Source organism: Akebia trifoliata, chromosome 16 (genome assembly GCF_017979445.1).
Source record: "Akebia trifoliata isolate Shusen 1 chromosome 16, ASM1797944v1, whole genome shotgun sequence".
In the NCBI taxonomy this organism is placed as follows: Eukaryota; Viridiplantae; Streptophyta; class Magnoliopsida; order Ranunculales; family Lardizabalaceae; genus Akebia; species Akebia trifoliata.
The window spans coordinates 21,213,747-21,229,525 of NC_141390.1; the positions used below are offsets into that span (position 1 = coordinate 21,213,747).

The following is a 15,779-nucleotide window of genomic DNA, read 5'->3' on the forward strand; positions in this document are numbered from 1 at the left end:
ATATTTATATTTAACTAGAATAGGGATTAGATAAAAAATATGTCAAATAACTCAATTATAAACCCAATTTTTTTTTTTTTTTTTTACTTGGAATTTTCATTGTTCTATGCCTTTTGACTATATGTTATTCAAAGATCCCTTCGCAATTCTTGTAACGATCTAACTATGTTGATTTTGCATCTTATTCTGTCTGTTCAGGAATCATTCTTTCCCAAACTTAAAGAAATCTAACCATATGCGTTGAATCCGCCTCATCTTGATTGACAGGTTAGAAGTATACTACTGGATTAAGGATGTAAGCAGTTGAATAAAAGGTGACTTGCAACCAAACAAGGACGCTTATCCATTAAAAGGTGACCAACTTGGACAACATTGTCCTCACTAATTTCCTCAATTGTTTTATCTAACAGTTGGAAAAGAAACTCGGCTGATGCATCTATGAATTTTAGGAACATTATTCTAGTCGGATAATTAACTAAAAATTTAATTATTGACTGACCGATTCTATTAGTCATAGTCACAAAGTTGGAGTATGGATTTAAAACGACAAGGGAAAATTTTGGAAAAAAAACGTAGAAAACAGGAAAAAGATGATTAAACATAAAAGGTAAAAAATATATATTTACAAAATATGAAAAATGTATATATTTAATAATACATAAGAAATTTATTTTAATTTATTCTATGTTTCTAATATAACATGTTCTCAAACATAATTATACTTGTTATGATGCCAAAAATAGTTTACTCATCAACATATCATTTGTTAAAAATAATGTACGATTGGAAAAAATGAAAAATCATAAAATCAAGATAGTATCTTCAAATCGCATATTTTTTACATTTATGAATCACCAAATTCTATTATGTATCAAATCCCACATTAAAAAAAGAATTTTTTTTTTTTTTAATTTTAAAAAAACATGAAATAAACTTGTTTAAAACGTAACAAACACATTTAAAACGTAAGAAACGTGACTTTTTTTTAATTGTTTTAATTGCTCGAGATATAAGACGCGTATTTTTCAAAAAAAAAATGTTGTTTTTTGTTACTCTGCTATTAGTTCATCCATCAACTATCAGAGTATACATATAGGTTTTTCATGATTCTCAATATCTGTTAATTAACTCATGGGTGAACATGGCTCTCTTATTTCCTGATAAGGTGGTTTCATGCCAGGTCCAAATTGACCTATTGATTCCATCATTACTTTGAAACTCTTTAATTTGACAGTGCTGAATGCAATTCCAACTTGATATAGCCATTTGACTATATATATAGAATGATTTTCTTCCTATCTTTGGTGCTATGTTCAATGGTGGTTTGGTATGGACCTTTAACTTTCCCTCTTTGGTCAACCACATCTTTGGATGTGGTCTACCCCACCTATCTAGTGGACCATGAGAACGAGCTCTTTGAGCAGGTCATTGAGTTAATGGTGGTGGATTCGATGGTCTACTACGCCTCATTGACGTGGGAGGGGTATCATATGTAGTGATATCATTTTCATCCTCCTCTCGACCACCACCTTCCATATAGCTTTCTAGATTTATGGCCCTCATCTGTTTTTTATTTTGTAGTCTTGTCCATATACTCCATTAGTTCTTTTCTGATTTCGGGAGTAACTTTTTCACATGTCATAGCATTTGATCTTGGCATGTGTACTAAACGTTGTCTGTGGCGCGCAATGCCACCTTTACTAATGTATTTGCACGACTCACATGTTATAGACTCTTTTCATTTGGACTACAGTAATGATTGTATTTCCGACCGGGATCATTTGATTTATGCCGTAGGGAAGAGTTGGCCGGTGAGGACGGCATACTAATTTTTAAGTTTTTAACAAGTAAAATAAAAAACAACTAAAAAAATAGAGAACACATAACAACTATTAAAATATATATATACCTCAACCTCAATCTCAACCTAAGTTGTACTAGTAGAAGAGAAAAAAGATGGTGATTAATGAAAGTTTTTAAGATTCTTGAATTGATGAATGATGATGTTGATGTTGATGTTTGATGATGAATACTGATTTGATTTGATCGTTCTTGAAAGTTGATTCTTGAAGGTTGAGGTTGAACACTTGAACTTGAAGGTTGAATGAATCTTGATTCTCAAGTCTTGAGTTGAAGGTTGATAGTTAATACTTGATCAATCTTGATTCTTGAAATTGAAGGTTAAACTTGACTTGGATGAATCTTTATTCTTGATCTTCAAATTTTGATGACTTCACTTGATTCTTGAATCTTTACTTTAGTAGTTGATTGCTTTCTTTGTCTTCAAGTCTTAAGAGGTGAGAGAGAGTGACTTGAGTTGAGACTTGAAGTTTGAGAATTGAGAGTAGAGAATAGAGAGATTTAAGAGTTGGAAGCTTTGTGAGGAGAGTAAGAAAGAGATTAGATTATTGAAAGGTAGTAGAGATGATGTAAAAGAAGTATGAGGGGGTAAAAGAGAGTTTAAAGGAAAAATAAAATAAAAATAAAAATTATGTGTCCAACGGTCAGTATGCCATCGCATATTTGTCGGATAGCATATTTTAGGATATGCGATGGTAGCATATTTTTGGATATGCCGATTCTAATTTCTTTTTCATATTTCTTAAAATGATACCTTCCAACTTCTTGGACACACAAGACTAGGTTCAATAACTTGGAGAATATAATATAGACCTAAAGATCAACCTATAGGTTATAGAACTAGCTTTAGTAGGATTTTTTTCCTGGTAATTGGGCTGTTCCTTCATTTTCCTAGTAATTGCACAAACATAACACACATCATGTACCAAGACAAAGCTTCCCATTGTCAATAGCAATTGGGCGTCAAGGACACACTAGCCATGGTGTCATGGATAATTAATACCGCAGGGGTGCCAACAACCCAGGAAGCAAGGCACGTGCAAGCCCATATTGCAATATGTCGGCCTTCTTGGCAATGACACATAGGTACTAGTGTCACAAGAGACCAAGGGTGTGCAACCGCCTACCAAGGCACCGTCCACCATGTCACATAGTATAGTTAGATTTTATCACATGGCAATATGCATGGTGTCCCAGAGTGCTTATTAGATTTGCATGTAGCATTTTAGGATAGACGCCTACCTAGGTCACTTGGGAACCTTGCATAGTGCCACATGGCATAATTGGATTTTACCATATGGCAATCTACATGACGTCTCAGGGTCACACTAGATGTGCATCGGTGCATGTAACATTTATGGTAGAGGGTGCAACGTCTGAATCCTCACCCTAAAGACTAGTTCCATTTCCATATTTTTCTACTATCATAGAAATTGAATTTATTGGCTGAAGTGTAGATATGCTTAGGGCATGTTTGGCCATTGAGTTTTGATCAGACTTTAGGAAATTTTCGTTTAGTCACTATGTGAATAGAATGAGTACAGCCAAGTAGAGTGACAAGATTGGGAATGTTGAACATAAAACCATGCATCCAAGAGAACCTATGCTGCGATATGTCAAAACCAAGGTTGTAGCCGTTTTAACCCTCCTTGATACGTGATGAAACTCCATGGAAAGTAGGAGGGGTTCTATCTTATTGTAGACTCCTTTTTCCATATTGTAGATTTTTTCAAGGGAAGGATTAAGCTTTCTGTAGTATAAGCTACCCTTTTTGCTGTGATTGCATTAAATTTAGTTGCTGTAATCAATTTATGCTTTTTTCCAAAAGAAACAACTAGTGTTCTGATAAATTTAATGTTTTGCAATAATTAAAACAGTTCATCCAAGATGATGACAGATATGAAAGGGAGCACGTCCATTGGCACACATATCCATGATCTGCACAAGGAATGGGAAGAGGCTTCATGTCCAATCTGCATGGACCATCCATATAATGCTGTTCTCCTCCTGTGCAGTTCATATGATAAGGGTTGCAGGCCTTACATATATGACTCAAGTTACAGACATTCAAATTGCTTGGATAGGTTTAAAAAATACTTTGGGAACAGCTCTTTGGGGCTTGATCAAGAGTCGCTTCATGATTATACTAATGAATCTGTTTTAGGGGCAAGTGGAATGAGAAACAACTCGACTGAAGTTAACGAATACAACAATTTAGAAAATAATGGTGAAGAACTACATAGGTATTTAGAAATGCGGGACAATGGCATTGTTGAAACAGGTGATCTTGAACATTTTGGGCAAAGTGCCATTGGTGGAGGAAACTTATCATGTCCATTATGTAGAGGAGCCGTGAAAGGTTGGAAAATCGTAGAAGAGGCCAGACAATATCTTGATCTAAAACATCGGAGCTATTCCTTGGAGTCGTGCTCATTCTTCGGTAACTACATGGAGCTACGAAGGCATGCTGGAAAAGATTACCCAACAACTCGACCTGCTGTTATAGACCCATTGCGGCAACGCACTTGGCGATGCCTTGAGCACGAGCAAGATTACGGTGACATTGTCAGTGCCATACGTTCAGCCATGCCAGGTGCCATTTTGCTTGGGGACTATGCTATCAAAACTGGCGATGGTCATAGGGAAGGCAGCGATCCATTTTTAACTTCATTCATTCTATATCAGATGATGAGACCATTTGAGTGGAGGGGTATGTCGAGACATTGGAGAAGGTATTGGCTCTCTTCTGGACCATTTTCTGATCGTCAGAACCTTTGGGGTGAGAATCTGTTGGGCTTGCAAGATGACGAAGAGGATTGGAATCTGGCAAGTGAGACCGGTGATGAGATTACTTCGATACCAAGGAGGCGTCGGAGGTTTACACGGTCCAGGCCTGATGAAGATCTTCCATGATGCACGTTGTGCCCCTCTGGTAATTTTCCAGTTAACAAACCAATTTGCGGATATTGTATTCTCATCTGCTTGTTAACAGGGGTTTCCGTGTTAATGTTTTAATACCGTGCAGAATTGCCTCAATCCCATTAACATTTCACTTGTCGCATTTAATCGTACTGAAATTCTAAGGTTGCTGCAGAGCTATTGATTCGGACACTTTTAGTAGCGGAGAGAAATTGGGTTGCAGGATGATGGAGGAATTAGAATTTTGGTGATCTTTTTTACTCCATGCCTTAAATTTCCATAGAGTAAATTATATGATTTGTGTTTTAAATGGAGACTTTAGGATCTCAAAAAAAAATCGTATGTCACCATTAGGGAGTTATGGCCCTTTTATAATCCCATAAAGAAATTCCAATCTCCCATAGCTTTTGAGTTTAATTGAAGGGTAGTTCTTAATTATCATAGTCATCTAAGTATCATTCGTTAACGCGATTTCATGATTTAAGACCTCGATAAGATTGTGAAGTTGTGAACTGCATCAGATTATAGATGGCCACACCAGAAAAAGTCAAAGAAGTTTATAAAATTTAAATGCCATTTTACGGCAGTAGTATATGATAGAAATTAAACTAAGGGTGTGTTTAATTGCTGGAAAATTCAAGTGGAAAAACAGTTTCCGAGGAAAGTTCAATTCTTGATCTGTCATTTAGCTAAACAGATCTTCAACCCCTCATCTTCAACCTCCCTACAAATTATATTTTGTTCTCGAGAATTATTTATTTATTTTCCATATTCTGAGTATCCCCACCGTTCGGGTGAGACTAATTCCACGGTCACACGCACCACCCTCTCGAAAAGTCCTATGTGCAACTGGCTGAGTTGAGGGTCAACCGGTACCTTATAAAGGGGCCCCAAGGAATTCATTGCTTTGTATTCATGAGATTTGAATGTTGAAGAATATAAAAATTTGAAGGTAAAGTATAAAATTGTTTACAACATTCAATTGTTAATTTGTCGATTTAATTTGCTAACCTGCTAGGGGCAAAACTTTTATCTAGGGTCAAGGTCGAAAAATAAAAAATCCAAATCATTGAGATAAATAATTTAATCGTCAAGATTGACAATTCAATTGTTGTGTTCAATCGTTGATCTTGACACTTGAAATGTTGAAGCGGCCACATGGCAATATTTGGGAGAAATTTTATCAAATTAGGGAATAATCCTAATTTTGGAGGATTCTTCCCTTTAAAAAATTACTAAATATATACGTAAATGTAAAAATTGTAATTTAACTTTGATTAGGGGTTTTTTTTTTCTAATTCTAGATTTTAGGGTTTTTTCTATTTATAGGGTTAAAAGGTATTGTAAAATTGAGGAACGAGAGACAAATGAGGGTGGTTTGGAGTTATCTTGTGAAGGGGATATGAAACACCTCTATAATTTATATTTTTTATTTTTTTTTCTTTCAACCTCGCCATTAGATAGGTCTTCTTAAGATACACAAAATGAATATATTATAGTTGCAAAATGAACACAATGCACAAAACCTTGCCCGAGGAAGCATACGTCCTCAAGAATGGAGTAAACTCTAATACTTCGATTAATTTGTCTTGATAAATGGCGTAAAAGTCATGCCATTTTATTTTTTTATTTTTTTTTATCTAGGACTTGAAAGAGTTAAATTTGGTACCAAAGTCTTCTAATCAAAATCATAAGTGACATGCTTTTAGAATCTAATGCAATGAAATCAAATTCTACTAGACATTTTGGAAGGATTAGAAGACATAGACTTGCTTTTTTATGATAGATTTTTCTCTTCGTTTTCTTGGGAAAGATAATATTTAAAAAATGAGATGACTTTATTTATAGATATATGGTACTGATTACAATAGTTTATACAAACTTTCATCAAACACATTGGTAACATCGTTTATATTTAAACTAAAGTTTTTTTTGGACCACCTTTATTCTCTTCGATTTACTTGGAGTCTATTGATCCTCTTCGACCTTTTGACTTGCTTGCATCTTTCCCCGTCAAATATCCTCGTGAGCCATCCATTTTCATTCCAAAATATGGTATATCCAATTGCAATGCCAATAACCACTCCACATCCATATCCTATCAACATAAATATTTTCCAATCAAGGTTACTTGTAGATGTTGAATCCTTGCGTTGTTGGAATGGTGGTGAAATCGCATTGTCATCTTGACATAGCCTTGGCAATGGAATTCCACATAATCGAGGATTACCCTGATAAGAAGCATCTGAAAACGTATCAAATTGTTTACCTCGTGGTATACTTCCTTCAAGATGGTTCTGTGTAAGGTTCAGCATTGCAAGGAATGTAAGAAGAAGTAGTTGTTGAGGAATCTCCCCTGAAAGCTTATTTTGCGAGAGATCCAATGACTCAAGTTGTCTCAAGTGCCCCAATGAGGATGGGATGGGACCTATGAGGTCATTGCGAGACAAATTTAGTAGAATAAGTGATTTGAGATCTCCTATCACTTTTGGAATTTCACCTTGGAATCTGTTGTTGGAGAGATCTACAGAGACAAGGGTGGTCAAGATCTTCTCTAGTGGCCTGTCTTGTCCTTTGTACGAGAGGATAATTGAGAGATTATAATATTGATATTGTTGCTCTCCAATGTACATTGGGGACTTTCCCCCCACCATAAGTTCATTTTGTTGTGGTGTCATCATCGCTTTCCAACTCTGAAAGTATTTTGCAGGCAAAGGTCCCATAAATCCATTGGAAGAAATATCTAGGACATGCAATTTTTGAAAACCAGAATTGGTTAGAGGATTTTCAATGGGACCATAGAATATGTTGAATCTCAATACAAGGACCTTCAATGATTGCAAGGACTCTAGCCAGAAGGGGAAGGTACCGTGTAATTTATTGTTTCCAAGGTCTAGAATTTCTAGATGACTCAAATTAGTCAAACATCTTGGAAAAGATCCTTCCAATTGATTACGGGAGGCTTGAAAGATATTTAGAGAACTCAAATTGCAAATTGATTCAGGAATTTCACCATTGAAATCATTATCATTGAGTTGCAAGAATGTTAAGCCGTTGCAATTGGACAGAAAATGTTGGTAGATTTGACCAGATAGTTGGTTATTATTGAGTTGCAAGTATTGGAGTTGAGTTAGAGAGGCCATGGAAATAGGCAAAGGACCAAAGAGGTTGTTGAATGATAGATCAAGGTATGTGAGGTTACTTAGAAGGCCAATTTCGAGGGGTATCTTACCATTGAGCTTGTTCATTCCCAAGGAAAGGTATTGAAGTTTGGTAAGATACTTGATTTCTGATGGAATCGGTCCCTCCAATGAGTTATCACTCAAGAAAAGGTATTGAAGTTTTGTAAGATACTTGATTTCTGATGGAATCGGTCCCTCCAATGAGTTATCACTCAAGAAAAGGTATTGAAGTTTGGTAAGATACTTGATTTCTGATGGAATCGGTCCCTCCAATGAATTATAACTCAAGTCAAGGGATTGAAGTTTGGTAAGAGTAGTAAAGAGTTGCACTGGAATACGGCCTGTTATAAGATTAGAAGACAAGTCCATAAAGATTAAGTTGGGGCAGTGAAAGATGAATGGGGGAACCTCATCTCCCAGTGAGTTACTAGAGACATAGAGTTCTGTCAATGATGCCATGCCCTTAAACTGATGAATCGGATCTGGATTCGTTAGATGGTTTCCACCAAGGACGAGCGATTGTAACTTTTGTAAATTACTAAGCTCATGTGGGATCGCACCAGATAAGTAATTGCCATCAAGCCACAGATCTTCGAGATCTAAGAGATTTCCTATCTCAGAAGGGATCATACCTGTGAAATAGTTATCACCCAGATCGAGAGAAGTGAGATTGGGGAAGGCGGAGAAGTCGAATTCATCAAGGGTACCATTCAGGCTCTGCCTACGGAGGTCGATCTCGACGACGATCTCGAAGTTGTTGTCGCATTGAATTCCATTCCAATTGCAAGGATTGGTGGCATCAGACCATGAATCCATATTAGATCCAGTCGAATTGAACAAACTTTTCTTCCATTTGAGCAAAGCTTGTGCTGCTGATGATGATGATGATGAAGTTGTTGATGCAGAAGTAGTCTGTTGTTGTATTATAAGAAGAAAAGCAAAAGAGATGATCAGAAAGAGAAAGAAGAAAGTTTTGTTGTTCATATGTAATAATGTTATAGCCATGATGACTATCTGACTTGAATGAATGACTCTCACTCTCTCAAAAACCATATTATATTTATAATTATTATTACATGGAATGGAAGACAGAGAGTGTCTCTTACGTTTGACTAGAAGAACACGTGTCTCTTACGTTTGACAAGAACAACGTTGCAACGTGTCTCTACTCTCTCCACCCAAAAATCTTTCCTTGCTATGGGCTGTCAAGATTGGTACAGTTTATGAAAACAAGATATATCTAATTAATTAATAGTATTGAATATTCAACAAAAATAAAATAAAAAAAATAATGATAATTATGTATAATGGAATAATGGAACGTGACTCTCATGAGTCTCTCATGTTTGACGGCAACAGCGTTACAACGTGTCTCTCATGTTTGACGAGTAATAAGGATATTGCTTGTTTTCTTCATTTGCCAATAAATTTTTTCTTACTAAAAGATTTTTTAGATCAACATTGTTAATGTCTTATTCCGAAAGTAAATAATGGAACTTATGTAATTTAATTGAGAATAAGAATTTTATATTTATAATAAAATTATTACATGGAATGGAATGGAAGACTGCAATGTGTACCCCATCAAGAAAACAAAGCACAATGTGACTCTCATGTTTGACTGCATCAACGTTACAACGTGTCTCTCATGTTTGACTGCAACAACGTTACAACGTATCAAAAACTTGTTTTAATGGTGTTTGTTCCTTAAATTGAAATTATATAACTACCCTTATAATTCTTTCATTCATATAAAAATGAGATGGTAATACATATACAACTTTTGGCCTAGGCTTTACTTATCCCTCAAATCTGTCATTTGCAATCTCATGCTTAAATTTTTCTTTTTAAATGTCAAGATAAAGATTATAATTTTTGAAAGAGTGGTGATAATCTAACACTCTCTTTTTATACGCTCCATTCACAGAGCTGTCTTATTATCACCATTCTTTTTGGAAACTTAAAGATGAGACATTTTTTAGGTTAAAAAAACATTTATTTGAAAGAGCTCAAAGTGTACTAATGGATTTGTGGGAGAAAAATCAGAGAATTTTTGCCCATTTGACTTTATTTTTTTTTTTTTAAACTAAAATCCATGGGCATTACATAAATTTCAAAACATAAGGGGTATCCCCTATATTCAACACAATCATGAGAGCTATGTAAAAAATCACACTATCTTGAGTCTTCCATGGCAACCTAACTGGCTTGGGTATTTGTAGATACTTAAGTTCTCCGTCATGTTAAGATTGTTAAAATTAATAAAAGTAAGATATATCTAATTAAAAAATATTTAATAATTAAATAAAATAATGATAATTATATAATTTAGATGAAAAATAAGGATGTTCATAAGGTAATAAAGTAGAGTACTTGACACTCTAAAGACTATGAAAGTCATCATCTTCTATCAAGCTCAGGGTCGTTATTGGAATAATGGCAAGACTCATGTTTGACGAGTAATAAGAATATTTCTTATTTTCTTTTTTGACCAATGAAGTTTTTCTTACTCGAAGATGTTTAGATAGCAATGTTAATGTTTTATCCCAAAAAGTAAATCACGAAAGTTATGTAATTTAATTAAAAATAAGTATTTTATAATAATGCAATAAAAAAGTGTATTTGACACTCAAATTATTATAAAAAGCACAAAATGTCATAATTTTCTTTCTAGGTCACCATTGGAGTATGGGACAAGGCCCGTATTAGGTATGTAAAAAAGATATATTTTTTTTCTTCAAGGACAAATAATTTTTAAAATAAATAATGGTTTGGGTCGTCTATTGCAACCTAGTTGGCTTGTGTCTTTGTAAATACTCTAGGTCTCCATTATGTCAAGATTGGTAAAGTACATAAAAGTAAGATATATATATAATTAAAAAATATTTAATAGTCTTTAATAATTAAATAAAATAATGGTAATTATGTAATTTTGTTACAAAATAAGAATGTTTATATTGCAATAAAATAGAGCACTTCGCCACTCTAAAGATCACAAAACTCATCATCTTCTATCATGGTCATTTTTGGACTAAGGGGAGGAGACCCACGTTTGACAAGTAACAAGGATATTGCTTATTTTCTTCATTTGCCAATAAAGTTTTTCTTACTAAAAGATTTTTTTAAATTAACATTGTTGATGTGTTATCTCAAAAGTAAATAATGGAACTTATGTTATTTAATTAAAAATAAGAATTTTAAAATAATAATAAAAAAAAAGTGTATTTGAGACTCAAATTATTATAAAAAATTCAAAATGTCATCAGTTGGTCACCATTGGAGTATGGGACAAGGCCACACGTAAAAAAGATATATATTTTTTCCTTCGAAGACTTATCGGAATAATGGGAAGACTTGTGTTTGACGAGTAATAAGGATATTTCTAATTTTCTTCATTGGCCAATAAAATTTTCTTACTAAAAGATTTTTTAGATCAACATTATTAATGTCCTATCCCGAAAGTAAATAATGGAACTTATCTAATTTAATTAAATATAAGAATTTTACAATAATGCAATAAAAAAAAATATATTTAACACTCAAATTATTATAAAAAGTACAAAATGTCATCATTTTCTTTCTAGATCACCATTGGAGTATGGGACAAGGCTGCACATAAAAAAAAAAATATTTTTTCTTCGAGGACTTAAAGGTTTTTTACAATAAATAATAGTTTGAGTTGTCCATTGCAACCTGGTTGGCTTGTTTCCTTGTAAATACTCAAGGTCTACATCATGTCAAGATTGGTAAAATTAATAAAAGTAGGATATATCTAATTAAAAAATATTTAATAATCAAATAAAATAATGGTAATTATGTAATTTAGATAAAAATAGCAATAAAGTAGAGTACTTGACACTCTAAAGACTACATAAGTCATCATCTTCTATCAGACTCAGGGTCGTTATCAGAGTAACGGGAAGACCCGTATTTGGCGAGTAATAAGGATATTTCTAATTTTCTTCATTGGCCAATAAAATTTTTCTTACTAAAAAGATTTTTTAGATCAACATTGTTAATGTCTTATCCCGAAAGTAAGTACTGGAACTTATCTAATTTAATTAAAAATAAGAATTTTACAATAATGCAATAAAAAAGTGTATTTAACACTCAAATTATCATAAGAAGTACAAAATGTCATCATTTTCTTTCTAGATCACATTGGAGTATGGGACAAGGCCGCAGGTAAAAAAGATATATATTTTTTCTTCGAGGACTTAAAGAATTTTTAAAATAAATAATGGTTTGGGTTATCCATTGCAACTTGGTTGGCTTGTTTTTTTGTAAATACTCTAGGTCTGCATCATGTCAAGATTGGTAAAGTTAATAAAAGTATTATATATCTAATTAAAAAATATTTAATAATCAAATAAAATAATGGTAATTATGTAATTTAGATGAAAAATAAGGATGTTCATAATGCAATATAATAGAGTACTTGACACTCTAAAGACTACAAAAGTCATCATGTTCTATCAGACTCAAGGTCGTTATCAGAGTAATGGGAAGACCCGTGTTTGACGAGTAATAAGGATATTGCTTATTTTCTTCATTTGCCAATAAAGTTTTTCTTACTAAAAGATTTTTTAGATCAACATTGTTAATGTCTTATCTCGAAAGTAAATAATGGAACTTATGTAATTTAATTGAAAATAAGAATTTTACAATAATGCAATAAAAAAGTGTATTTGACACTCAAATTATTATAAAAAGTACAAAATGTCATCATTTTCTTTCTAGATCACCATTGGAGTATGGGACAAGGCTGCACGTAAAAAAGATATATATTTTTTCTTCGAGGACTTAAAATTTTTTTAAAATAAATAATGGTTTGGGTCTTTCATTGCAACTTGGTTGGCTTGTGTCTTTGTAAACACTCTAGGTCTCCATCATGTCAAGATTGGTAAAGTTAATAAAAGTAAGATATATCTAATTAAAAAAATATTTAATAATAAAATAAAATAATGGTAATTATGTAATTTAGATGAAAAATAAGAATGTTCATAATACAATGAGGTAGAATACTTCACATTCTAAAGACTATAAAAGCCATCATCTTCTATCAGGCTCAAGGTCGTTATTGGAGTAATGGGAAGACCCGTGTTTGACGAGTAATAAGGATATTTCTAAGCCTATATTTGTAGCCGTAATGCTTCAATGATATCAATACCCCTGTTATATGGAGCAGAGGAATATATTTAGGAACTTCAAACTGAACTCAACATTAAAGAGATTAGTTGATTTAACATGATCCAAGGTTTTTTAAATGAGACTGTCTTGCATTAGAAGCTAAAAAATTTCTTGCCAGAATCTTTGAAAAATGAATTGTATCAACTCAAATTTGGTGAACAAATTAGTAAAAATAATTTTTTAGGCTTCAAACAAGCACTTCGGCCTCGGTCCAGTAGCCTAACTGACAAGTTTTTTCAGCCCTTCTAAAAGTTCACCCTTAGATTATAGATATTGACGGTTGAACCAAACACTTGATGCATATGTGATTGAAACAGTTGGGCCACCAACTTGCGGTCCATTTCAATCTTTTGAGGATATTTAATTTATTCATTTTAGTTTATTGGTGTTGTCTAAATAATCCAAGTTAACAGAGTCGATATACATATACTTATAGCTTGAATTGGAGTCCTATAAGAAGAAAAAAACAAAAAGTAATCTTGTTGGACTATCTGTCTCTGAATGCGAAAATTTTAAGTTTCTTGATCTTAGGAATTTGAATTCATCTATATGAGCAATGCAAAGATCCACTATCAATCTTTGGATGTGAAAATTTTAAGTTTCTTGATCTCCATTCGAATGGGCTAATTGGTTCTATACCTTGAACACTTCAAAAAACTGCACAAACTTATTTCCATTTTTTGGACTTTTTCAAGAACGATCCACACCCAAGTGTATTGTGTCAATGAGCAGCACAAGTATTGCTAGGTATGCCAACAGTGCATGAGTGTGACAAAACAAAAAATTTATAGTTTACTCAATATATTTGTAGACAATATTTTCACTTAAAAATTTTAATCCTGTTCAATTTCTAAAACATGCTCAATGGAAACTCCCTGCCTCGCAACTCAACTTCCACACCTTAAATAAAGTTTTATACTACTAATTTGGCTCCACTTCCCTCATCTAGTCGTACTTAACCAAAATAGCACATTTTTTTTGAAAAAAATGTAAAAAATCAAAACTTTACCAATCACATAAATATCCATTTTTTGATCGATGAGCTGGGTATTGAATGGAACCCCATCCTAATATTAAGAATCAACCATCTTAAATAGTTGCAAGTTACATCATCTAAGACAATATTTGCCAATTCATGAGGAATTAAGTTACAATAAAAAATCGCATACAAGTTCTTAGCCATAGCTCCTCTCTTAGGCAAATAATCCACCGCAATATTGGCTCTGTTGGAAAGTTGAATTAGTCAGAAATTAGGTTGTATGGAGGCAATGTTATTTGCTCTTTAGGTTGTATGGAAGCCTTTTGAGATCTGTTCTACATCATTTCTAATGTAAATGAGAAAGTTTGCATCTCTAATCAAAGTATCTTGGACCCCCATTAGAAGTTTGTAGTTCTTACATTTGAATCAACTCCGTCATGAGTGCTGGTAAAAGAAAACAAGACATTTTCATAACAAACCGTCAAAAAATTAAATTAAATAAATAAATAAAAACAAATGGAGGCTGAAAAGCTATATTCTAAGCTTCAGAACAGAAGAATGCTATTTTTTATTTTCATATGTGGATTCCACTCATCAAGTTCTTATTTTATATGTCTCTATGAGAACGTTCTCGATTTTCACGTAGTGAACACCACAATATTATTTGGGATAACATCCTATAGTAAATTAGAAACATATTTTAGTGAATTTGGCCATCCATTCCTCCTCCAGAGTTGAGAGGAGAACCTTTCCAAGATTTGGAATTAGTCTCTTTCGGTACGAACTACATCTGTTTAATTAACACAATTTCAATTTACATTTTGCAGATAATTTTCCAAGACATGTTAAAGGTTCAAACATTAACAAACCGATTTATCCATTTTTCTCTTGTAGATCTTGTCTAGAAACGTTAACAAACCAGATTCTCGTCCAGCCTTACAATCAAACATGCGAATGAAGAACTGATCCAAAAAAACAATGTGAATGAAGATGTGTGTTTCAAAAATATTTTATTTTGTCTAGACTTCTAATCTTATTTTTGACTTTAAATCTTAGTTATGATGGTTAAGAAACTAGGATTTATGTTCTTTTATTAGTTTTTAAGAAATGTATAATCTACGTATTTCATTTCCTCAATGTGCAATGAGATTCTTTCATTGTTAGATTGGGTTGATGGTTGCAATTTTAGAGATGTAGGTGTTATTCTTGTAATCTTTTTCAGTGTGCGTTGTATAGTGTTATTTCTGATGATTGAAGAACTAGGGTTAATAACAGATGGACAGTTTGTATCTTGTTGTCAAGTTATAAACATTTCAAAATGAGTCCTTTACAAGCAAACACATCTCTAGGTTACATCTTTTTCTTCCTAAGTGTCCTTTTTTCCCCGTATTTTCTCTCTTTTTGGTGGTGTTTCTGCAAATATTTACATGAATCTCACTATGTGAAAAAGGCCCATATTTGACGGTCTTAGCCCATCAAATTTTGAGAAATTTGACGGAGACTCCCGTCAAATATGCCTGTCAAATATTCTCTTGTATAATTTTTTTTTTTTTTACGGCCCTGGACTATCAAATTATTGGAGAATGGACTTAAAAAAAAACAAAAAAAAATCCATAGAGTATGACCGTCAAATTTGGATGTTTAACAAA

The 15,779-nt window shown here is 33.2% G+C and overlaps 1 protein-coding gene across 7 annotated transcripts in view; it reads left to right on the forward strand.

The window, feature by feature from the left end:
• The window catches only part of LOC147382816 (uncharacterized), a 37,687-nt gene extending 32,648 nt beyond the window's left edge, over window positions 1-5,039 (forward strand). For 5 of the 7 annotated variants that reach the window (XM_086427466.1, XM_086427465.1, XM_086427468.1 and 2 more), the window contains 2 exons: window positions 268-353; window positions 3,738-4,971. In XM_086427466.1, the coding sequence (XP_086283592.1) occupies window positions 3,748-4,773 (1,026 nt within the window). In that variant the 5' untranslated portion in view covers window positions 268-353; window positions 3,738-3,747 and the 3' untranslated portion in view covers window positions 4,774-4,971. Of the gene's footprint in view, window positions 1-267; window positions 354-3,737 lie in introns of all 7 variants that reach the window. The other 2 variants (XM_086427469.1, XM_086427470.1) reach the window with 2 other exon arrangements.
• Window positions 5,040-15,779: the final 10,740 nt, after the last annotated feature.